The 23,382-nt window shown below is 34.9% G+C and overlaps 1 protein-coding gene across 1 annotated transcript in view; it reads right to left on the reverse strand.

Moving 5' to 3' along the window:
• The window catches only part of LOC110377103 (serine protease inhibitor dipetalogastin), a 58,787-nt gene that overhangs the window by 29,307 nt on the left and 6,098 nt on the right, over positions 1-23,382 (reverse strand). The window contains exon 2 of the mRNA XM_064041504.1: positions 339-497. Coding sequence (XP_063897574.1) covers positions 339-387 — 49 coding nt within the window. The 5' untranslated portion in view covers positions 388-497. The remainder of the gene's footprint in view (positions 1-338; positions 498-23,382) is intronic.

Raw genomic sequence — 23,382 nt, forward strand, 5'->3', positions numbered from 1 at the left:
GTAAAAAATCCAAAATATATGTAAGTAAGTAACTACTTAAAACTGCTTACTTTTTACCTTGAAAAACGATAAGTAGGTACTTCTATCGAAAAGGAGAGCACAGCACAGACCAAATAAAAATCCACGGTATGGGTAAAAATAGTAGCATTAAATGCCTACCTTTCATCTTTATTTTTAACGTTTTCAATTTATTGTTCGACCACTGAGTTGAATGTTTTCTACCCAGATTTGATATCAAATGCCCAGTTCATCACGCATTCTCGGGGTAGCGATTATCGGTTTCATAAAATCTGAACTACCTCATTATAATATTTTTTTTATATTAGGTATGTACTCACCAATTATAAGAAGCGCCGCAGCAGCAAGTATGTGTGTCTTGACCTCCATTGTAATACTATTGAACACTTCAACACAGTTAAACACTAGTCAGTCTTTAAAAATAACTATAAATTAATTAACACTGAGCTGCACGGTCAGTCGTCCATTGTGTTGAGATTCTGTAACAAAAAGAAAGAATATGTTAATAAAAAATACAAAAAAATATATATTTTAACCTTTAACGTCACGGGCGGGGTCTAAGCAGACCCCACGCGCTCTTTTTTAACTGTATTTTTTCAAATTGACAAGCTACGATCGCACCATTTTGGCTAATCTCAGTGCGCCGCCGACGCTTTCGACGGGTGGACTTACGTGGCGTTGCAGCTAAGGTAAGTACATTTTTTACTCGTGCGGGGATACCTGTGGACCCCACCCGTGATTATACGTAGTAACTTTTTTCACTTTGCAAATTTTTCAATTTGTTGTTTTTTCAGAATTACTGTTGAGAACTGCAAAAATGAGTCGCCAAATATCAGAAGAAGCCATCGCACAAATCCTACAGGATATTAGTGACTCTGAAAGTGAAGATGTTGATACAAATTGATCAACAAAGAAGAGCCTTTGCCTAGTTCAGATGAGGCTGGTCCTAGTGCTCCAAAAATGAAGCGGTGGTGCTCTATTTGTCCAAGATCTAAGGATAAAAAGAGCACTATTGTTTGTAGATCATGCAAAAAAACTATTTGTAAGCCTCATTCAAAATACAAATACTTATTGTTTACCATGCCAACCAAAATAATTATTTTTTACTTTAGCGCCCGACAGTAATATTGAGGGGTTGTGATTTTTTGTATTAGTATGATTATTGTTTAGTTTTCCTTGGATTACGTTTCTTTGTTTCCTATTTTATTAGAACGTAAGAATATATTAGTCAAAAGTTGATAATTAAAAAAAATTAAGAACATTAGTTAAGTGCCTTAAAAAATTGCTATGTACAAGATGTTATTTCGTTAAATGTTTTTTCACTATGTAAAGACTGATTGTTTTGCTTATAATAAAGACTTTTTATACGTATTAATATGTCTTTTCTTTTAATCTAAAATCATATTTAAGAATTTTTCAAAAATACGGAGCATAAATGTAAAATACTTATGGGGGTACTTCCGGACCCCACGCGTGACGAAACGTTACCATAAACAACGCGTGTACTTAAAGGTTAATAATATACCTGAAACATTCTCCTAAGTCTGACAAATAACCCGCACAAACGTACAGGTTAAATTGAGTTTTTTTTTTTAGTCGGTTAAAAAGAAGTTTCTTATTTATCATCTGATGTAGGATTTTTTGAAAATTATTACTAAGGCTCTCAGCTATTCATTGTTATTGATAAGGTCTGATAAGTACTTATACCAAACTTATCAGTCACATTAATAAACTTAAAGTGCAATCATTTAGAATTTACCCATAAAAAGCACAGAAAACACAGAAAATTACTTAGTTAGAAAACACTAAACACTAAGTGAACAAACAATAATAACAATATAGTATTACAAATAACATGCTTCACCTTAATAACGTGGTAACCAACATTTTCTACACTTCAATAGCTAAAACTTGGAGAACTGAATGACTAGCAGAGGTGCCATAACGGAAAATCGCCATAGAAAGTAGCGCTCCAAAATGCAGGTGATAGGGATACGAGGAACGTAACTATTTTCGCCCTTATACGCTTCTTTGGACCCGACCATTTTTTTGTAATACCAAAATTCGTTGACATCTGTCAACGAATTTCAAAGAACCCAAACGCCTCATTAGTTCACTCGTAACTGTTCGTTTTGGTCATGCCCACCGTACGAATTTGACCTATGTATGTAGGTATTATGTAAGTTAAATTATTTGCATGCCAAGTTAGGCAAAGTATGGATAGAGCTTTTAACCTCTGTAAAAACTGGTACCACCTATGTTACATGCAAATATTTTTTCTTTTTTTCTTTCTAGAAGGCGCCTGACCTACCTGCATTATGGCATCTCCATTCATTTTTCCTACTCCGTAAGCTAGAACAATTTCGAAAGCACTCGAGTGCACTTAACATCGATTACATTGAAGCTTTGTTCGTGTTTCGTTGCGTTTATTCCACTTTCATTGGTTAAATATAACTATTATTGTGTTTTATACTCACTGATAAAAGTGGCTGATAAATGGTGTAAAAGAAAAAGTTGCTTACTTTGTATGTTAGAGATAATCTCTGCACTCTCTTTCAATCGGATTGCAGAAAATTATTTTTAATACTCTTACTTTTGTATGAAAGTGAAATAGTCATGTTTTAATGTAATAGTGAGATCAAAAATTGCATTTATCACTGGCATGCTATTTTGTAAAAATATCGCGATTTTTAATATCAACTGCCTAGCCTTTTCCCAACTACATATGTTGGGGTCGGCTTCCAGTCTAACCGGATGCAGCCGAGTACCAGCGCTTTACAAGGAGTGACTGCCCTATCAGACCTCTTCAACTTTTACCCAGAAATCCGTAGGTAAGACTGGTAAGTTTTGAAAAAAAATCCAATAAAGTAGTGGCATCATCATCATATCGCAGTCCACTGCTGGACATAGGCCTCTCCAAGTGCACGCCACTGATATCGATTTCGGCTATGTCACTATGTCATTGGCTTTTAATACTTTTCGGTATTTTCTTATCTCCCTACATTGTTTTCTAACAAACAAATCCCGACATTTAACAAGCTTTGTCTCACCTTAACCTGCACCATTAGCATTTGTATCTTTCTAAACAATTACTGCACAACAAATATACAAGTTAGCTAAACTTTCTAGTACTTCAGCCCTTTCCTCGCCACGTCTCACGATTGTGACCTTGTGTTTAATGTCGGTTGCCACGTTATGCTTTATAGCTATCCACTTAGTAGCGGACTTTCCCCATTTTAAGGAACGATGTATTGGAAGCTGTTTAATACGAAAATTATAGTGTTTTGTTTATTGTGAGGAAGATGATGAGTATGAATGTGGACGGATATAGTGGAAGAGGAAGACCAAAGAAACGATGGATGGATTGTGTGAAAGTAGATATATGTAGAAAGAAAGAATGTTACTTGTGAGATGACGGCAGGTAGAAGAGTATGGAAGGAGAAAACATGCTGACCCCAAATAAAATTGGGTTAGTGGCAGGAGGATGATGATGATGATAGTGTTTTGTTTAAATTATTTAGGTTTTTTGAAAAGGGAGTTAAGTGGGATCGAAAATTGTCTGAAGTCTACAAGTAAGAGCGCCTACCTATTCAACCACGAGCTATCGTCAGTTTTACTCGCATTCAATGGGCATTACTCTGCACACCGGAATAAAAAGTGTACAATATCCTCCCCCGCGAAATAAGCTATCTAACACTGAACTAATTTATCAAATCGGTCTATTATTTCCTGTGATTACCGCGTTCAAACAAACAAGCTCTTCAGCTTTATTATATCAAGTTGCATTGTCAGATAAGAATCGAATACAAATGCTAAATTACATAAAATGTGCTTAATTTATTTACATACTAAATTGTTAATTAAAATACTTCAAAATTATCTATTTTATAATCAGAGCTTTAGCTCTAACTTTTGAAGGATTTTATTTTAAGATGGGAGCTGATTAATTACTTAAGATAAGCGAATACTCTAATTACAATTAAAATGTGTATAAGTTGCTAAGTAAAATCTGGTTAACTATAAACTCCTCAAAATAAAAACGAACATTCATTTGGTATGTCAGCCAAAAACACATATTAGTTAGATGAACTAAACCCATTGAAATACACCTAAGAGTTAAAGGACAATGGGCACAAATATATGGGACCTGGTATACCCCACCAATAGGAATGTCATATATACCATTGGATAGGTCTTTTTATGTAGAACAATATTTACTATGACAGCTTTGTTGAAATGTTTGTCCGTTCTGAGATATAGATCAAAAATTGTGCAAAAGTTAGAACTAAATAATCTATTGATAACTCAAGTTTTTAAAGGAAAATCTAAGTACTACCAAGTGTAAGTCTTGTAAGTGCTACCTGCTGTGCCCGTTAGGGTCCATAATTGTTACTATTAGGTATGTAGCATTTCAACCTTTTATAACGGACAAACAATAGAACAAAGCTGTCATAGTAAATATTGTTCCAATTAAAAAGACCTATCCAACGATATATATGACTTTGCTATTGGTGCGGTTTCTCATTACGCCCAAAATCCAGTTGATACAATAAAAGGTTGAAATGCTACATAATAGTAACAATTATGGACCCTAACGGGCACCCCTAACAGCAGGTAGCACTTACAAGACTTACACTTGGTAGTACTTAGATTTTCCTTTAAAAACTTGAGTTATCAATAGATTACTTAGTTCTAACTTTTGCACAGTTTTTGATCTATATCTCAGAACGGACAAACATTTCAGCAAAGCTGTCATAGTAAATGTTGTTCTACATAAAAAGGCCTATCCAATGATATATATGACATTGCTATTGGTGGGGTATACCAATCTGCCCATTGTCCTTTAAAGAAAATACAAAACATTCCTTTTGAAACTCATAATCTGAATATTCAAAAATTTCAGCTTCAGCTAACTGTAATTCCACAAAAGCAGTACAATTTCTAATATTTCCCGTATATACGTGTGTGACTGGGCACCACAATACATATTGTTCTGAACCGCAGACCGCGGGTACCTCTAGGAATGTCAGTATTAATCTCATTGTCAACGGTACTTAGGGCTGCCTGTATTTGTAGGTAAAATCTATATTCACTTAAGTTTCATCAACAATAATTTAAGTTTCACTAACTGGACACGCATCAAAATCTTGACGTGTCGAGTTGACGACATGATAAATATTAAAATTTTGAGTTTCACCAAGTGGACACATTCGTAGTGAGTGAAGTGTGTCGAAATGACGAATGACCCGTGGTTTTACACGAGTAGTACCTTGCACATGGGGATAAAAGTTGTGTTTAACCTTTCTTGGTTACATGCTGTTTCTTGGGCTATCTAACACTTTCATTTTTCAAATCAAATCAGTAGTTTCTAAAATAGTGTGTTAAAATAAACAAACGTACTCTTCAGCTTTATACCTAATGTAAAATGTTTTGAATTCAATTCTGAGATAATTTGGTTGCATTGCGATAATCAGAGGTAAAATCAAGACTCGAGATTCGTTGCCTTGTTTTACGACACGGCAACAAAAACTTAAAAAAAAAGTTTCTGATTATATCAGAATTCTCAAAATTAATTTCACAAAAATTATGTTAATTACCTCCGAATATCACAGCATCTCAACTCCTGGTAATTTCGTGTGAAGATAAAAATCTTGACCAATAAAAATCTTCGCGCCTTAGTTCTCAAAATTTCTTAATTTTGTCAGCCCTGATACCCCAGTATGTTACTGTTGCATTTAATCCGAGCTTAACCGTTCTCTGAGACATTCCTTTGAAAGTCCGCCGATGCCACAATTTTTATATTTTGACTGTCCATACCACAGATGTAGAATAGTAGATGGACTGGCCAATCGAATCATTTTAGTGAAGCCAAGAATGTAAAACATCAGTCTAATATAAAAAATAATGATCAAATTATTAAATTAGAGCTGCAGCTTTATTTCATTTACATGTTATGTACAAACTTCAATAACTAACAAAAAATAATTCATTACTGTTAAAATAAATAAACATCAGTTGAGTGACTTTTTCCTTGAATTATGTGCTGCTTTCCTCGACTTTAATTTTGATAAAAAAGAGATTTTCAAAATATCTCGTGTTTTGTTTTTAAAGTTTTTTTTTATACATACGTGGCCGTCTTAAGACCGCTTGTCCGTGTTTTGGACTTACCACATAAAGTTATCTGTCACTTAAGTATTGCCAATCTATCAAACGGTAGTAGGTTCCTAAATCTATGTTCCATACGTATTTACAGAATGAAATTCACGATTGAGGTCAGTGATTTCATCTCAGATTACAGCTTTATGCACACAGAACAATGCTTTCCATAGTTTGCTTAAGATAAACTAGTATTTGTTTTAGAACTTGAATAACTGTTAACCCCGACTAAGGTAATGCGAAAATAATTTCTGGCTGTCTTACTGTCTGTCTGTCAATGTCTGAATTTATTCCTATGAAATGTTACAGTAAGTTTTATGAAGAATATGATTGATATATTTTATTTATTCAGTAAATAATTATTGTTATTTATATGGGTACCAACCCATTGACTTGAGCCAACCCACTGGGTTGAGGAGGTCAGATAGGTAGTCGCTCCGTGTAAAACACTGGTACTCAGCTGCATACGGTAAGAATGGAACACCAAGGCACTGCCAATGATGTCCAAATGATAGCCGGGACCTACAGTTAAACTTGTTTCGAAGGGCAACACGTGTCATCGGTGTCAAAGATGTACTTCAAAAATAAATTAATAATAGAATTATGATACTCTCACCAACTCTTCATTAATTAACCCTTTCAAACGTAATTGAAATTTTCCAATACCTTCGCAAAATGACATTGGTATGTGACCCACCCACAAAACGTTTAATTCAATAATTCTACGGCTTTCTTGAACATCTTATTAAAGTTAATTGAGCAGTTACCATTTAACTATTGTTCTATGGTAATTATATTTTCACCGACCCACATTGGCAATTTTACTAGGATCGCAGAAAACATAAGCGGTGTAACTTTCATCTCGATAGGATTAGATTGCACTAGAGAATCGATGTTACTAGGGAAGCATGCATGTGTAGGAGTTTATCTATTAAGTTTATAACTTTAGTGGGTCAGTAGAGTAGTTCGGTAACAATATAAAGCCGATTATTTCTTAGTGAGCAATTTCGTATTCATAGCGCGGGCAATTATGATCTATATAGTTAAAGCTCTATAAAGTTAAATGTAAGTTGAGATGCTCTTTGCATATTTGCATCGTTCTTATTTTGTACTTGAAAAGTGTTGCATCTTGAAAGTCACCAATGAAGAATGAAACTAAAACTTTAAGTAGGTAATAAAAGATATTTCAAAACATCGTGAGATCGTCAACATACCGACACAAATCTCTCTACATCTATTAATGCCATAAAAAATTAACACCTTCATAAAAGTCATTCAATCATTCATCAATTCAAAGCCGTCAATAGCCTGCTAATCACCTAGTAAGTTTACTACTACAATGTTCGAATGTATGTCAGCGATGCCGTAATATTTTCTAACGGCATTAAGACCTTGACATTGGTTTCGTACGTATAAAAACTACACGTGGGGTGATTCACCTAATTTCCTAGCGGTCAGACGAACGCGTGAATGCGTCTCGCCTTGTGTCGGTTGGGTGATTCCGAGTTCATGGTGTAACGGGTAATCGATTTATTTGGTGTGGGTAAGTATATCGATATATTTTTCTTCGCCTTTCCTCTTTATTTGTTGGTAATTTTCAATTGATTTTTTATCGATGCTGATGTTTAGTGACATGTTTAGTGACATGCTTTCGGAGCCCTTTTGATGTTGTAGATGTGTAGTGTAAACTAAAAATACCGTATGATTTTTTTAAAGAGCGAAAAGGTGAAGGCTTTTTACGGTAACTTCAACCACTAGAACCAAAGCTCACGAAGATAATGTTCTCACGAATTAGTGTCAACCACATCAAGCGTGCACAATGTACTAGGTAATCATAAAATCAAACAGGTCGCTGCATAGACCGATCAACCTTGAGTCCGCGTGACCCATGACCCGGAAGACTGCAACGAAAGTAGTTCTTCGCACAATACCTTGAAAGACTTTCACGAGACTCATGACCGCCTAGTACTCTGGACACATATTTAGAACGGTTTTTGCACAATTTTGCAAGCCTAGCTTACCGTGCCTTTTAACCAATTCATTGGTAATTCAATTTCAGTGTAATTTATTTTGTCAGTGTGGGGGCAAGTTAAGTTAACTCTTGCAAACATTGTAATGCATAAGAGTCTCTACAAAGCATAATAAATATTGTATTTACTGCACGTCAGTGCACGTGTTTGGCAAATCGCACTTTTGTTCCCGCAAAATTATGCTGGTACATTCAACAAGATAAAATTACATTGATACTCAAGGAAAATGCGGGTATATGTATTGGCGATGCATATACTAAATGACTTTACATAAAATGTGCTCACAAGTGCGATGATGATGACGTATTATGGAGGACAAGCTTCTCGGTTGACTAGCTTACTCATGTCTGCGGGCCTGACCCTAACAGCGATTTTGACATCGATTTGAGAAACCTGCAAATAATGACAGCAATTGACACATTTCCTACATCTATTAAGAACACTAGATTAGCAAGAAATGATCGCACTTCTCACGTAAAACCACAAATAAAGCTATTACTCGTCGACCCAAAATGTATATTTGCGCAAAAAACTTCACATTATTCGGATGATGTTCAACTTGATTTCCGTAATATATTAAATAAGATTTGTTTAACGGTTGTAGGATTTTTTCGCCATTCAATTTCGGAACCCGTTTTTGCGCGGACCGATCTAAGTGAGGAATTGTGTGTCAAATTCGTAGCGATTAGCGTCGGTTCGTTTGTAAAAATCTTTAACAAAATCACGCGGTGCTATGAAAAAGTTTGCTAAAAATAATCTGAATTAAAATCAAGGTGAATTGATAGGTTAAGACAAGTATAAAAACTAACGACAGATATGAAGCGTTTAAGGAATGTGATTGATTGATAGATAGAAGTTTAAAGTTTAATGAAATAACTGCAGTTGACCACACATTAGACGGGAACATTAAACCAGTCAACATTGTAGCTAATCAAGATAGTTAAGATGCCAAACACGCCATAATTACTTAAGCTTACTGCAGAGAAGCTTAAGCGGACACCTGTGCTTAATTCACCATAATAAAGGCTTGAGATCGTAGGCCGGATTCCTGAATTGAAAAACAAGAAATACTAACAATATACCTGTAATAGTCTCCTAATTATAACATTAAAGACACAATAAAACATCCTATAAATCTAATCTAAACAAGCTATAAATTAAACACCAATAAAAGAATATAAAGTCATAAACCAATTTGCATCACAAGGAGAAGGAACACAAAAAATATAACAGACGAAATAAATAACCGAATTATTGGCTTATTAAGTATTCATTTGAAGATATATAAAACATATTTCGAAGATCTAATTAGAATGAAGAATTTGAGAGTAATAAAAACGAACATATTCGTACGTTGGCAGGAGATTGAGGTACGTTTAAAGATGCATATATTTGGTCAAATGTTTGTGCAACGATAACTGTATTTGTAACGGCACAAAGCAAAGGATCTTAGTGATCAGAGAGCTTTGAATCAACGCTCATTGAATTTCATTGTTGATGTCATGAGACATCCTTTAAGAATTTGTGACACAAAGGACGACAAATTGGTGGCAGACTGTTATTATTTTGTAACCATTATATCACTATCAGATATTTTAATTCGAAATATATGAGAAGAAATGATGGTAATAAATCTTAAATAAAAAATGAGGTACATAATCTTTAAGCTTTTTGTGGTCAATCTGATGAAGCGGTAACTGATGATACTGTCAATAATATTTGAATTAGCGATACAAAATAAAAGACAGATGATGAATCACAGGGTACTCCTCATTGCAGCTAAACCAAAAATGATGGTACAGGATACGTAAAGATTTAACGAGTAAAAGATTTTTAAATTGCCGGACAATGATGACCTAGTTCGCAAGATGGCGCCCATTAAAATGGTATTACGACATAATGACCGAGTGTGTGGTCGTGGGATCGGGGATACCAGTAATACACAAGTAATATGGGCTGTGGTTTACCCTCTGGAGAAAGCATTGTAAGCACAAATTGCAGTACCTTGTTTGTAATTTTGGGAGGAGTTTTGTTCAGCTAAGGAAAGGTTATCATTATGTTCTCATGGAGATCTTATTCTATTACCAGATATGGTAGGTTTTTCGATTTGAGCGTAGCAAGATTAATAACTTCAATAGCAGAAAAATGGCTTAGACTACTTTTTGGGGTGTTCAATATGGTTGAATTATTCCTTCCTTTCCTATTGCATGGGACTAGATCAGAGTATTCATTAGTTAACCCTGTACTTTGAGTTTATCTGTGAGTGGACGTAAAGCCACAAGCTCTACTATGCTTATTTGTAGCTCAATAGTATGCTATAATATAACTTTAGTTATCACAGTTTCTTAACTTTCTTGATATTTAACTAAAAATATTTATACAATAGTTCCTAAATATTCACGGTGGCATCTATCAACATCAAGACAGCGGTAATGCCATAATCCATGGTTAAATCAATTATCCCGTGAGGTAATAAATTCCTATAAATTCATACTTTAGAGAAGCAAGAATTTATTCCTAGTGAATGCACAACAAAGAAAGAAATAAAGAATTACACAAGCGGAAACATTTAACACTAATTGTACTAGGAGAGCATAAATCCCCAGCGATCTTCAGTGTTATAACAAATGAATTAATTACAATTATTCCTCAATGTTACAGGTAAACTATCTTGTTAGTAATAACTTAACGGTAATCTGAAGCTACGGCACGGTTAACTGAATTTTGACCGTTAATATAACCTTAGACTCACAAACTGTTGTTGTGTATACGTCAGTGTCTTAATGGTTAGTTTTTAGGGTTCCGTACCCCAAGGGTAAAACGGGACCCTATTGTTTTCGCTCCTCTGTCCGTCTGTCACCAGGCTGTATCTCATGAACCGTGATAGTTAGAGAGTTGAAATTTTCACAGATGATGTATTTCTGTTGCCGCTTTAACAACAAATACTGAAAACTAGAATAGAATAAAATTGGGGGCTCCTATACAACAAACGTGATTTATTTGCTCATTTTTGCTCTGTATCGATAACAGCAACAGGTAGATGCGGTTTTATAAATAATGGTACGGAACCCTCGGTGCTCGAGTCCGCCTCGCACTTGGTCGGTTTTTTTGGCGTAAGTTGCTAATTGTAGAGTATTAATCACGATGTTTTAATCTTTAGTAGTTTGGTTTGATGATGAAGAGGTATAATCATTGTTGTTAATATGTTATGAGGGTAAGTCAGTCAACCGTCTAGCCTTTGTAAATTGAGGTCGGCTTCTAGTATAAGTTAGCTTAGTGGGAATATTTTACTGCGAAAAATCATTGTTTGGTCCACAGTTGGATAATGTTCGTTACATATGTTTTTGGTTGATGTGGTCTTCAAAGCATAGAGGAAAGTTAATGTTGTCCTAAGATTACAAATAAATAGATTTTAAGTAACCAGCTGTAAGAAACAAATGATTGAATCCAGGAGACAAAGCGTGAGGTATTACTGGAACAGGGACCAAAGTTTTGGTTTATCTTCAAAACACACTAACAATAATTAACCTCCCAATTTTAACACTAATTGCCATATAGGTATCATCCACAACTACATAATTATCCCATAACGGGAATCCCCACAAACTATATTCACACAAAAGAATTTGAAAAACTGAGACCTCTTCACTTCATTTGCATGCTCTTTTGCAAATCATCACTTCATCAAAATCATTGTGTGCAAAATGGAGGCATTATCATTCAATCAACGATCGAACCTACTAAATTGTTGACTGACCGATAAGTCTAATTTCTTAGCTCATGTACAGTCGAAGACATAAATGATTGAGCCACTTGTCACTTTTTGTATTTTACGTGTACAATGCAATTGGTAGAACAAAATCAAAGGTCTGTCGTTTTCCGCGGTTACTGCTCGTAACTAAAATATAGCCAATGTAACTCGGGAAGACTGTAGCTAGAAGAGTATAGATAACTCTATACTATCAAAATTATGCAGATCACATTACGATAGAAGAGAATGGAAGGAGAAAACATGCTGCGCCGAACCCAAATAAAATCGTTATAAGGGCAGGAGGATGATGATGATGATGGTGACATTACGTAGGTAGGATTAATTGAACGTCATGTATCGCGAATATTTGACAGACGTCCAACCATTTTGTCCGCGACAGTACCAGTACATAGAAAAAGTGTCAAGTACCCTCGAGTTTTTGCATCCATAACTTGAATGTGCGTACACAAAGACAGATTTTTTGCTCAATAATGACTATACAGATCTCGAATAAAGAAGACTGCACAAGATCGATTGAATTGAAACGATTTTGCGACAAACTCTTTTGTAGAAAAACGTGATTGAAAAAAATAATACGATTCTGCCTATTTTTACTTTCTGCTATTTTGGAAATAAATGGACGAGTATTATTTGAAGATGGGCAGTAAAAGTAGAAATTATAGTACTTATTAGATTCTCTTTGTGAACGTTATTTTTGCGGTAGACGAGTCAGTAAAAAGAGTAGAAACTTCAGCTGTGGTTAAATGAAAAGTGGTCTAGCTAGATTCGTTTTCATTTAGAACATTGTAATGGCAATTTAGATGACGTCTTTCGGTAATGTGTTACGTCTAGATGTGTTTAATTTAAAGTGCATTTTAGTCGCTATTTTAACTTCAAAACTACTCAAAATTATCAATTTTAACAGCCTTTTCACACTGGTGAATTTTCCACTTAGAAAAACCTAGCGACTTCGCCCGGACGTACACTAACTGAAAAGTCTATAAAATTCAATTGGCAAACTATCTAAAAAAATAGCAATATTTTTATAAAAAAAATCAGCAAGTCTGCCACCACCCTACAAAAATAAGAATACACCTGATTTGAAAGCGAATTATGAGTGCTTAAAAAAGAAAGTATAAAACAAACGCACATCTCAACATATATGCCAGCCATGGCAGGTACTCATTTGGATACACAGACGAACAGTCAACTTCAGGTCAGTGGTAACAGTTTTATAGGAAAATCGTACTTATTGCTATTGAGTTAAGGTGCATGACACTAACTTGCAGTCTACCGAACAAGCCACTCAGTGAGTTGTCAGTGCTGATGAAATACAAGTCATTTCTAAATTGCTACTTGTGTTAAGACAGAAGATGGTTCAAGCTTACGAATGTGTAATTAGAAAGTTGATGATTTATATTTGTTTTGTTTTTTTAGCTTTGGGTATTGCCATTTTTGTTTTGTTGCGAAATTATCAGAAAATGTATGATTTTATGTCATTTGGAAATGAGCTTCAAAGATTGAGGAAATATGGAAAATAATTTTGGAGGTATGGGCTTTGGTTTGAAAACATCTTGAGGAAACCTGGACTATTAAGTCTGAAATCACCAACCCGCAATGAGCAAACGTGGTGATTAATGCTCAATCCTCCTCCATCTGGGAGGAGGCCTGTGCCCAGCAGTGGGACGATAAAAGGGCTGTAACAGATGGGCTTTGGTGCTTGAAATAAAGGACAAATAAAAAAATGATTCCCAGACTCCACCAGAGAAGAGCGGAGAGGAGAAGTTTTAAAGCAACCAATAGAACTCTCCGCTCAGGGATACTACTGAATGGGTGGAGACTAGATTTTTCAATAACGAAATTATATTGGTTCTTTAAAGACTTCCTCACTCCGATCCGAACTAGTCTGGTGTGGGCTCAAAGTTTCTTTTAAAGCTTCAGTTTAAAACCTGATGATGCAAAAGTACATTTAAAAACTAATGAAACATTCCTTGTATGTTACTAAAAATACATTTATTAGGTACTAAAATGGAATGACACAAAACATGCTCACTATTACTCCATACACGGCCACAACCGTTAAGATATTAATAAAATTAATGCATAAAATTATTGTTGCACTTTTGGTAGATACCTACAGTGAAATTTTACCGGTTTTACAAACAGGTTCTTTGATCGAAACCTTTTAGTTAGTTTGAAGACGGCGTTCATTGGTAAGGTAATTTTTGATTAATGTTTAATTATGGTTTTTGTAGGCCGATAACCTTTGGTTTTCAATTGAATTATGCTAATGGCGGGAATGTCTGTTACATTAATTTTAATAATTAATAAAAAACATATTTAGGTTATTTCAGTTACTTAACCAAGGGTATTGGGTTGCCTGGGTAACCGGGTTGAGGGGGTCAGATAGGGCAGTCGCTCCTTGTAAAACGCTGGTACTCAGCTACATTCGGTTAGACTGGAAGCCTACCCCAACATGGTTGGGAAAAAGGCTCGGAGGATGATGAGTTACTCAACCACGTTTTAAGTTTTTCATGTACACGTGTCTTGTTCCTATTATGTCCCAGTCAGTTGTGGTTTGAACTTCTGAGAAGGGGGAGGTGGCTTTAAAGAATATTCTATCAATCCACTACTTTTCATTCAATGGCTGATAAAAAAAAATTTCGGTAAAAAACTGTACTTTTGACGACAGTTCATCGGACGATGTTCTCCAGATAAACGCTTGTTAAAAAAAAAACCATGCGCCTAATTGATTTATTATTTACAAAATGCATAGAGACAAAATATTTAGTTATTTCACTCTATTAGTTTTTTCACTTCTAACTTCGATAATAATTGATTAATAGTATAGAAAACAAAGATTTTCTATCACATAAACCAATGCTGTTTATTTAAGAAAGTCATAGAAAGTATTGTTTAAATACAACACCAATGTTTATGGCGTTCCACGGCACATTGTTTGTTTAATGTATGTGACAACTGCTGTTTAATATTAACTTATGTCTAACGAAGATTTAAATGCAGTAAGTCATATAAGTAATAAACTTTCGCAAAACTTCGGGATATATTTTAAAGTATATTCTAAAATTATCTTTATTTTTTGCTGAAAACGGGACGAAAATCCGCTACTCTTTGAGTTTGTTGCAAATATGACCCTCAGGGCTTATAAGTAGCCAAACACATTCGATATTTTATTCGTAACAGGTACATTTTTTAATAGAAGAATTTCGTTGCCACGTATTATTTAGAATAAGTGCTAAATAAACTCAACCAGTAACAATATCCTACTTATTCAATCAAATCTCCTAACTTCACAAATAACAAAAAACAATCGCAAGACATTCACGTTTTTTTGCAACCACCATAAGGATGTCCACACGATATTTTTAATAGCTATTTTTTATCACCTAATACTCAAGTTCCAAGTTCCAACGAGTACTGATAGATCACTTTCTCGAAGTGAACTGTTTAAACAGAGGTCAGACTCCGGTCAGTATCATTTAATGGTGTTAGTGGAAGATCGAGTCATCCATCACAGATGTTAAATGCCTTGTTGTAATATTTAAGCGTTTACTAGCAATAAATTACCTTTTATTGATAGATAGTTTAACTCATCTCTGCGTGGTAGTTGAAAGAAATATGTTTGTGTGCCCAAGGAATGCTTTTAGTGTATTCTTGAAGGTTTTTTTAAAGATACGTAAATGCGTTTTGGCCTTTTCACAATAGTTACGAACATTTCTGTTGTATGGTGGGCACATATTGTTTGGTGGGCAGGATAAAATATGAGAAAATAACTTGGTAAAACCCATAATAACTAACTAGCCCGAATACGAAGACAGATAATAACAGTAAACAGAACATCGAAACAAAAACCGCAAGCCGAAACATATCCGCAAATTACTATTTCAACAGTACCCTTAATCACCCTATTGATCAAAACAGACAGAATGAGGTTCTTCAAACTATTGTCGATTATCATGAACAAGTTAGCAAAATCACCCAAACTTGATGACGTATCCTAAGTATTATAACTGTCAAGAAGTATTATCAAGTCAAATAAGCTCATCTTCAATTGTTTTGACAGCTATTGTGGACAAGTGAAAGTATCGGAACGGTTACTTTTAAACTTTCGTTTTCACATCACTACGATATGTGAAATACTTGAATTAGTTCAAGTAGCTTTTTCCTTCTCGACACTTTGTAGTTGAAAAGAATCGAATCGTTGTCAATTTAGAATTCGATTTAAAGAATGAGGAATCGATTTAACAGCCATTTTAATTTTGAAAGACGACCAGTTGATTTTGGTTGGTTGGTTTCATCTTTTGCTTAAATGAGCTATTGAATGTTGCAGCTTTTTGAAAATTCTTCGAAATTATCTAACAGTTTAAATGAGAATTTATTTTTGAAAGTGAAGAAAATCCTTCTTCATTTTGATGGATACATCCGTAAAACAAATCAAACGATCACCAAAAAAGTACCAGGCGAGCATAAAATCCCAACAGTCAACCCGTTGATTAATTGTCAGCGCAAACATCCTCTTCAGTTTAGCACCGAGGTATAATAAAAAAGGCTTTTATCATTACACGCAGACCCCGGAGAGTTATCTACCAATATCACCAATAAGTTCCTCTCCCGACAATAGTACTTTTAAGACTAGATACCAAGGACCAGTTTATTTTGACCCCTCTCACTTCTGTCTACTGACTGGGCGTTGAAGGAAACGAGGGGTCTATTAACCTGGGTGGCTGATATAAATGGTTGGCAGACGCTGTATATTGAAATACGCTACGGCATTCTTGTGACTGCATTGAGTCTGACGTCCTAGTAGATGGGACGATATTATTCTTTATTAAGTATGAATATGTGCATAATTTATAAATTATTATGGCCATGTGCTTTACCTACAAGTGAATGTAAGTTATCTGTTTTCGTGTTCTTACTTTTAAAGGGACACCTGCAATTTCATAACATATTTTAAACGATTTGTTCCTTTATTTATGAAACTGGGTTCGCGAGGGTGTATTTTCTCTGTATACATCGAGGGTATTATTGCAGGTGTCAAGATCTCTACGCCAATCACAATCAAAATAGTTTCGATCAGACCCAAGTTCGTATTCAATAAATAAAAACAAACATATCTACTTTTAGAGGTCTGGATGTGGAATACTAAACTATAGTAGGTATCATCATAAAACTGCAATGTCATCGACATAAAATAAACTTCAATTCGATCGATAAATCGAAAATCAAGTTCAACCTCAAGATTTGATTGCCACCGAGTATAAAAATAAGCCAGTTTTTAAGTGACCAGCGACTGCATTTTAAGAATTTGAATCAATTACGAAGCTACCACATGATTATGTTACAAAACTCCATTACGACAACATTTTAAAAATTCCAGGCCAAATTACGCTGAATATCAATTTCTCACTCCATTTTTGCACCGAAAAAAGGAAGAAATACGTTTTAATGAGCATACCTTTTTCGTGGAATCCTTTATAATTCTTGTTATTTAAAAAATACGCCAGCATAATCGCGCCAAAAGCGAACATTCACGGTCTGGTACAACTATCATTGTCTTTGCCTCCTGCCATTGTCCGCCATGCTGGTTTTTTTAGCCGTTCCCGCCACCCCGCGCTGTCATTAAACTTTTTAATATTTTTATTTGCGGCCAGCGTAGATTACTGGCCGGTTAGTTTTTACTAAAAAGTTCACGTGTGTTTTTCAGCCAGGTATCTCATACGTCCATCCTCAAACGCCTAATGTGCTACTGATCGATTATAGAAATGCTTCTGTAAGGACGTAAATTTTGCCTAGCTACGTTCTTCAACCCACAAATACTCGGAAGCACATTAAATAACATCATTAAGGAAGATATAACCAACACCAGATGCACAAAGGATGTCATTCGTTTAATCTAACTGTAGTTTTACTGCATAAACTGCAAAACTAGATTTAATATCGTAATTAAATTTGCACCTGATTGGTTTGTTTATATAGCTTCTTATAATGGCAGCGTATGTCGTTTGTCTTTAAATAGAAATAATTATTCTAGATGGAGTTATGTCTTCCATACCATATCATATTTTAAATCGAAAGGAGCTTTTACATTTTTATTATCAACTAATCTATCAGATTCTGCTTCAATTATTTATCTAATAACAACTAAAACTGTTACGTTATCAACTATTTTACTAACCCACCTATAAACTGTCAATCGTCCAATGTTAAGTCTAAACACATTACAGCTATCAGTATCTTTTCCATTAAACGCTGTACCCAGATTTAATGTTGCCATAACAAAAAACGAGCTTAAATAATAATAAACAGCTAAGTAGGTTTTAGTGTACTTAGTGCATCTGATTCTATAAACTTTTATGGCAACATTATAGACTTAATGGGTATTGTGATCATTGACATCGAAGCAACAATGTATTAAGATCAAGCCATTAAAGGTACAATAGCAGTATTGAAGTAATGGATACGTAGATATAATCATTATAGGCGCTTATAATGCAATGTCGTATGATGTGAGTGATTTTAAAGTGAATACGTATTTATTTTGACCCATAGTACTTGTAAACATCTTTTGGTTCGGCAGTTATTAATAAGACAATGCTTAATATTGACGACCATTCACCGTGTCTAGTTACTTGTAAGCCTATATGTATGTTTCTGTTCCTGATTGTTTGTTTACAGATATCTATGACTATCCCTTGTAACTCAGTGCTCAATAGGTTCGTGAAGTAAATTAGGGTCTGCGTCACGAAAAGTGATTCTATTAATACTACCTCGTACTTTCTCTGAGAAAGAAGTGCCATCACATTTCCAGACTTCTAAATAACCAAACCCCATATTCATCAATGGCGCTTGCAACCGGTCCTGTATAATAGACAGACTAACTATAACTAGACTTACTTGATCATTCATGTGACTAGAAAAAACTAGTTCTCGACATCTTTCATAATTTATAATAACGCAATCAAGAGCTGAATGAAATAGTCGCCATAAGCTACACGTCGCTTTGTGTTAAGCGTTTTAATTAATTAAGACTTAAATGTAACAGCTAGTTTAAGTTGTCTTGCCGCGGTTTCACCCTTCGTCCGAGGGAACTATTGCACGTACCCGGATAAAATATTAGGCTGTGACTTGGGAGTAGTCTAGCTTCCCAAACAGTTTATGAATTATTTAAATTGGTCCTGTAGTTTCGGATCCTTTAGGATACAAATAAAAAAATGTTTCCGCTTTATTGTATTAAAGTATAGATAGTATAGATGATGGAACGTGCACTACTTCTCAAATTAGATGTAAATAGGCATTTAAAAAACGCATCATTCCTTTCTCTATAAAGCTCTATAAGTAGTTTAAATTCTTTATCAATGACGCAGACTTTAACCTAGTGCTTTTATTCTCTCCTCGTGAATGTTTAGAGGCATTTCCACCAATTTATCTCTCATCCATGCCTAGATTATCAACTTGAACACTTAAAATTTTACTGACACACCGATCCCATTTCGGAATTCAGTGAAATTCTAGAATTTACACGTTTCGAACGTGGAAAGTAACACGTTGATCCTAAAAACTTGGCTGTTGATACATTAACATGCTTTCGACACCGTCGAACTGGGTTTTTTACATTTTATTCGCCATGTTGGAAAGGTCAGAAACGTTTTTATGCACTGATTTTGTTCTGAATGTACTAGGAGAGTATAACGAGGTGGTGTTTGGTATTCAGCACTCGTGTCTGATGAGCGTTGGAGCGGTGTGCCACAAGGAGCGATGTTTGGTCGTACAAATGTATGCAGCTCACACGGTTTGTTTGCTGTGATCATTTGCTAATTATCTCCTTTAGACGTCAGTTATTCGCACTGAGGATCGAATTCTCATGCAAATAAATTGATGGGTCACTAAACTATGCTAATTTTATTTGATATTTGCATATAAGTCGTGGGTGTGTCACTTTACAGAAATAGAAGTAATATATTTTATTTGATCTAATATTTTATATTGCTACTGCGCTACGTATGTAGAGTACCTAGGCATTAAAACTGATAAAGGGAACTTAAGAAACTCATTTACTTTATTTGTTAGAACATTTCTAAATTGCCTATTTATACACATTTAACAAAACCTAATGATAATAATTTACGACTATGTTAACCTAAATACAACTCTCTTTAAATATTGAATCTAATTTCTAATCAATAATCACTATAAAATTCATTTTCATTTACTTTATTTTGATTAGCTTTTTCATGCTTGGTCAGGAAATAAACCTACTAACATGAAATTTCCTATTTTCTTCGCCTTGGTATCCGGCAGTATTAATATTTACTAAATGATCCTTTTATAGTGATTTGAATGAGAGAGTTGAATATCAAAATGTAATATGAGTTATACGGATTGCTGATTATAATAACTTATGAATAACATGAGTACCTCTCGAGTAGGTATGTAGTGAATTATAATTTAGACTCCAACGTATCCTATTCGTACCTGTAGGAAGTAGGTCGTTAATTAGAAGAATTTTTACAATTATTTTATCAAAATAAAAGGCAACAAAAAAAAACACGATCTACTAAACAAAATAGCAAAATAGTTCAACCCATGATTCAAAAGGCAAACTCATTGAAAAGCAAACAAACGCCGATATAGGAACAAACACATTGCCGATGAAAACACCCGCAGTTACTAGCACTGCATACCAGGTTCAGTGCTCTCCACCATAATTGAATTCTAACAAAACTATCGAACCGCTAAATCAGTACCGTAAAGCGCTGGTCGCTGGCATTCAGCAAAACTGTTCATTGTTACGTTTATAAGTAACAAATAATGCAGCGCAACAGCGGATTGATTTACATAAAACATTAAACTGCGATGGTGACCGATTTTGGCCGGATTGTAAGTAGACCTCTGTTTTACTAGCTTGAGGCCAATTTCACCGATAACTTAGGCGAACGTTTCTAACCGACTTCAAAAAATTATGGTTCTCAGTTTGATCTGTATGTATTTCTTCGTCCAATTTTGAAAATTTAAACGTCCGTTTTTAACCAACTTCGAAAAAAGAGGTTCTTAGTTTAACCTGTATTGATCTACATTTGTTCTTCCTCGATTGTATCACGTTTGGCTGAACGGATTTTAATGTGGTTTTCAGCATAGCATTTATCAAAATTAGATTATATTTTATTGGAAAAAGTTTTTTTCTTGAAACAACAATAAATTAACTATGGAATTTTTCAAGTTTCAAACTAAACAGCAGTTTAAAGAATAACCGACGCTCATGTTGTTGGTGAACTTAGGCTTAAAGCTTGGAATCCAGACTAACCAGCTAGTGAGAATTGATCAGGAATTGTTTTCTAAGAGTTGTAACCATAATTTAGTTAGGAGTAATGTGATAACAACGACGGTGTGGCGTAGTCTTACGAATAGGCTTGATAAAATTAGCTTTAAGTTTAGTACGAAAATTCTATTTAGATTTTAAGCAGGTTTTTTGATATTGAGGTCTTATATTTATTAGTAGAGTGGCCAAATAAATCTACAGTGTCCTAATCTGTCACTAAAAAATTGCATGTTCAGCAATATCAAATCATTTCTGTATAATGTCCTAGGTAACATTGACGAGCATTTGGTAACTATGTAAAAAATAAATCTTCCCCAAACACAACAAACAACAAACAGTAAACCAGAAAATGTATTAAACAAAAATATCAAACAGCGCCCATAAATCGCTGCAAAAACTAAAAACGAACGAACAATTCGTATCCCTCGTACATAAAAGTTGGTTCGGTTGAAAACACACTACTATGAATATCTGCCTACTATTGTCGTTGCTCACAACAGCGAAAAAAAAAAACACAAATTACAAAAACAATGCGACATTGTTTTGAAAATCGGTCACCGTGCTATTTTTTTAGGCAAATTAAAATTCTGACCACGGAAAACGCATTTGCGAACAACGTTACGGAAGCCATAGAAATATACAATGCTATAAAGCTTTTGAAAAACGATTTGGTAAATGCTATCAAAGTTTTTTCAAATGTAGCTACCATTATAAAGAGTGCTAATAAGAAAGGACTTAAAAGGAGCTTTTTCTCTGTATAAAATGCGGATGATAACTTTTTTTAACCACTTCTTTTTTTTATGATGTCCTCCTAGCCGATTATCGGCTACGGCGGCTGTTCTCATGTAAGGAGATTAGCCAACTACGCAGGACATATTATAGTGCACGAGTATTTGCGCAGACACAGGTGCACTCACTATTCCTTAACTCTCATAGCCCGATGGGACGGTAATCCGACACGACCGGAGAGAGATCAGGCGCAGGACCGACATTTACGTGCTCTCCGATGCACAGGTGTATCAATCACCAGCTTCCAGGCTCCGGGCTGCTTTGTGAAAGTCTTCTAAAACCCACAAAGCGATTTCGGCCCGACTCGGGAATCGAACCCGAGACCTCGTGCTCAGCAGCCGCACTTGCGACAGCTAGACCAACGAGGCAGTTTTTTATAGGAAATCATCAAATGACCCCTCGGACCCCTCGTCGGTGCAGCGTGAGGTAGTGACAGACTCATATTGACTAAAACCCACCATGTTCCTTCTTAAGCACTTTATGTACCAGGACCAAGGTAACTCTTTCGAACAATCCCGCAGCCCCGAGACAATCCCGCGACCCAGAATGGTAACAATCACTTTGGTGAAAAGACTGATAGTTAATATAAATCAAATGAACGGTCCACAATTGCTATGCTATCAAAATTACAGTAGCTTCTAACCAAACTAGTATTATGAACTATACAGTAATAATATCTTCCTGATAGTATTTCGATATCTTTCAAATCCCTAGTATTACCGTTCACTACAACTTGGATTTACATACTTGCATATCTCATTTACATCGATGATCTTTAAGATCATCTTGTGCAGATCTAGAATCATGTTTTCCTTCACCAAGTTCATTACCTAACAGTGTCATTTTTTGTCTATTCAGAATCTATTAGGAGCAAACTTTTAAGTATTATTCAATTTTGTAGCTATTGTACTACTAAAAATTTTATTGAACGTCTGTCTCACTGGTACTACACAAAAGAATCAAACAATTTTCAATTTAAATATAGCAACAGTTGCTTCCGAAATACTCTAAAAAGTTTTATTAAGTTCGTTAACAGTTCATTGATCTACCAACAACAATATTGATGAGTTACCAAAGCTAATCAATTTGCTAATGGACCAGAAAATTGTCTTTCTAATTCTTTTTGCAAAAAATAGTGTCTGCTGGTTTAATTGGATTAAACATTTTAGATGCAAAAAAGATTACGTTACTTCTTTTCTGATAGTGGATTTTGTGTTTAAGTCAGAGATCGTGTCGGCTTACTTTCATAGATAGAAAGGTTATTTTTTGTCAATAAATGTAAATTAAGTAAAGCTGTT

The sequence above is a fragment of the Helicoverpa armigera genome, chromosome 25 (assembly GCF_030705265.1).
Source record: "Helicoverpa armigera isolate CAAS_96S chromosome 25, ASM3070526v1, whole genome shotgun sequence".
Classification (NCBI taxonomy): domain Eukaryota; kingdom Metazoa; phylum Arthropoda; class Insecta; order Lepidoptera; family Noctuidae; genus Helicoverpa; species Helicoverpa armigera.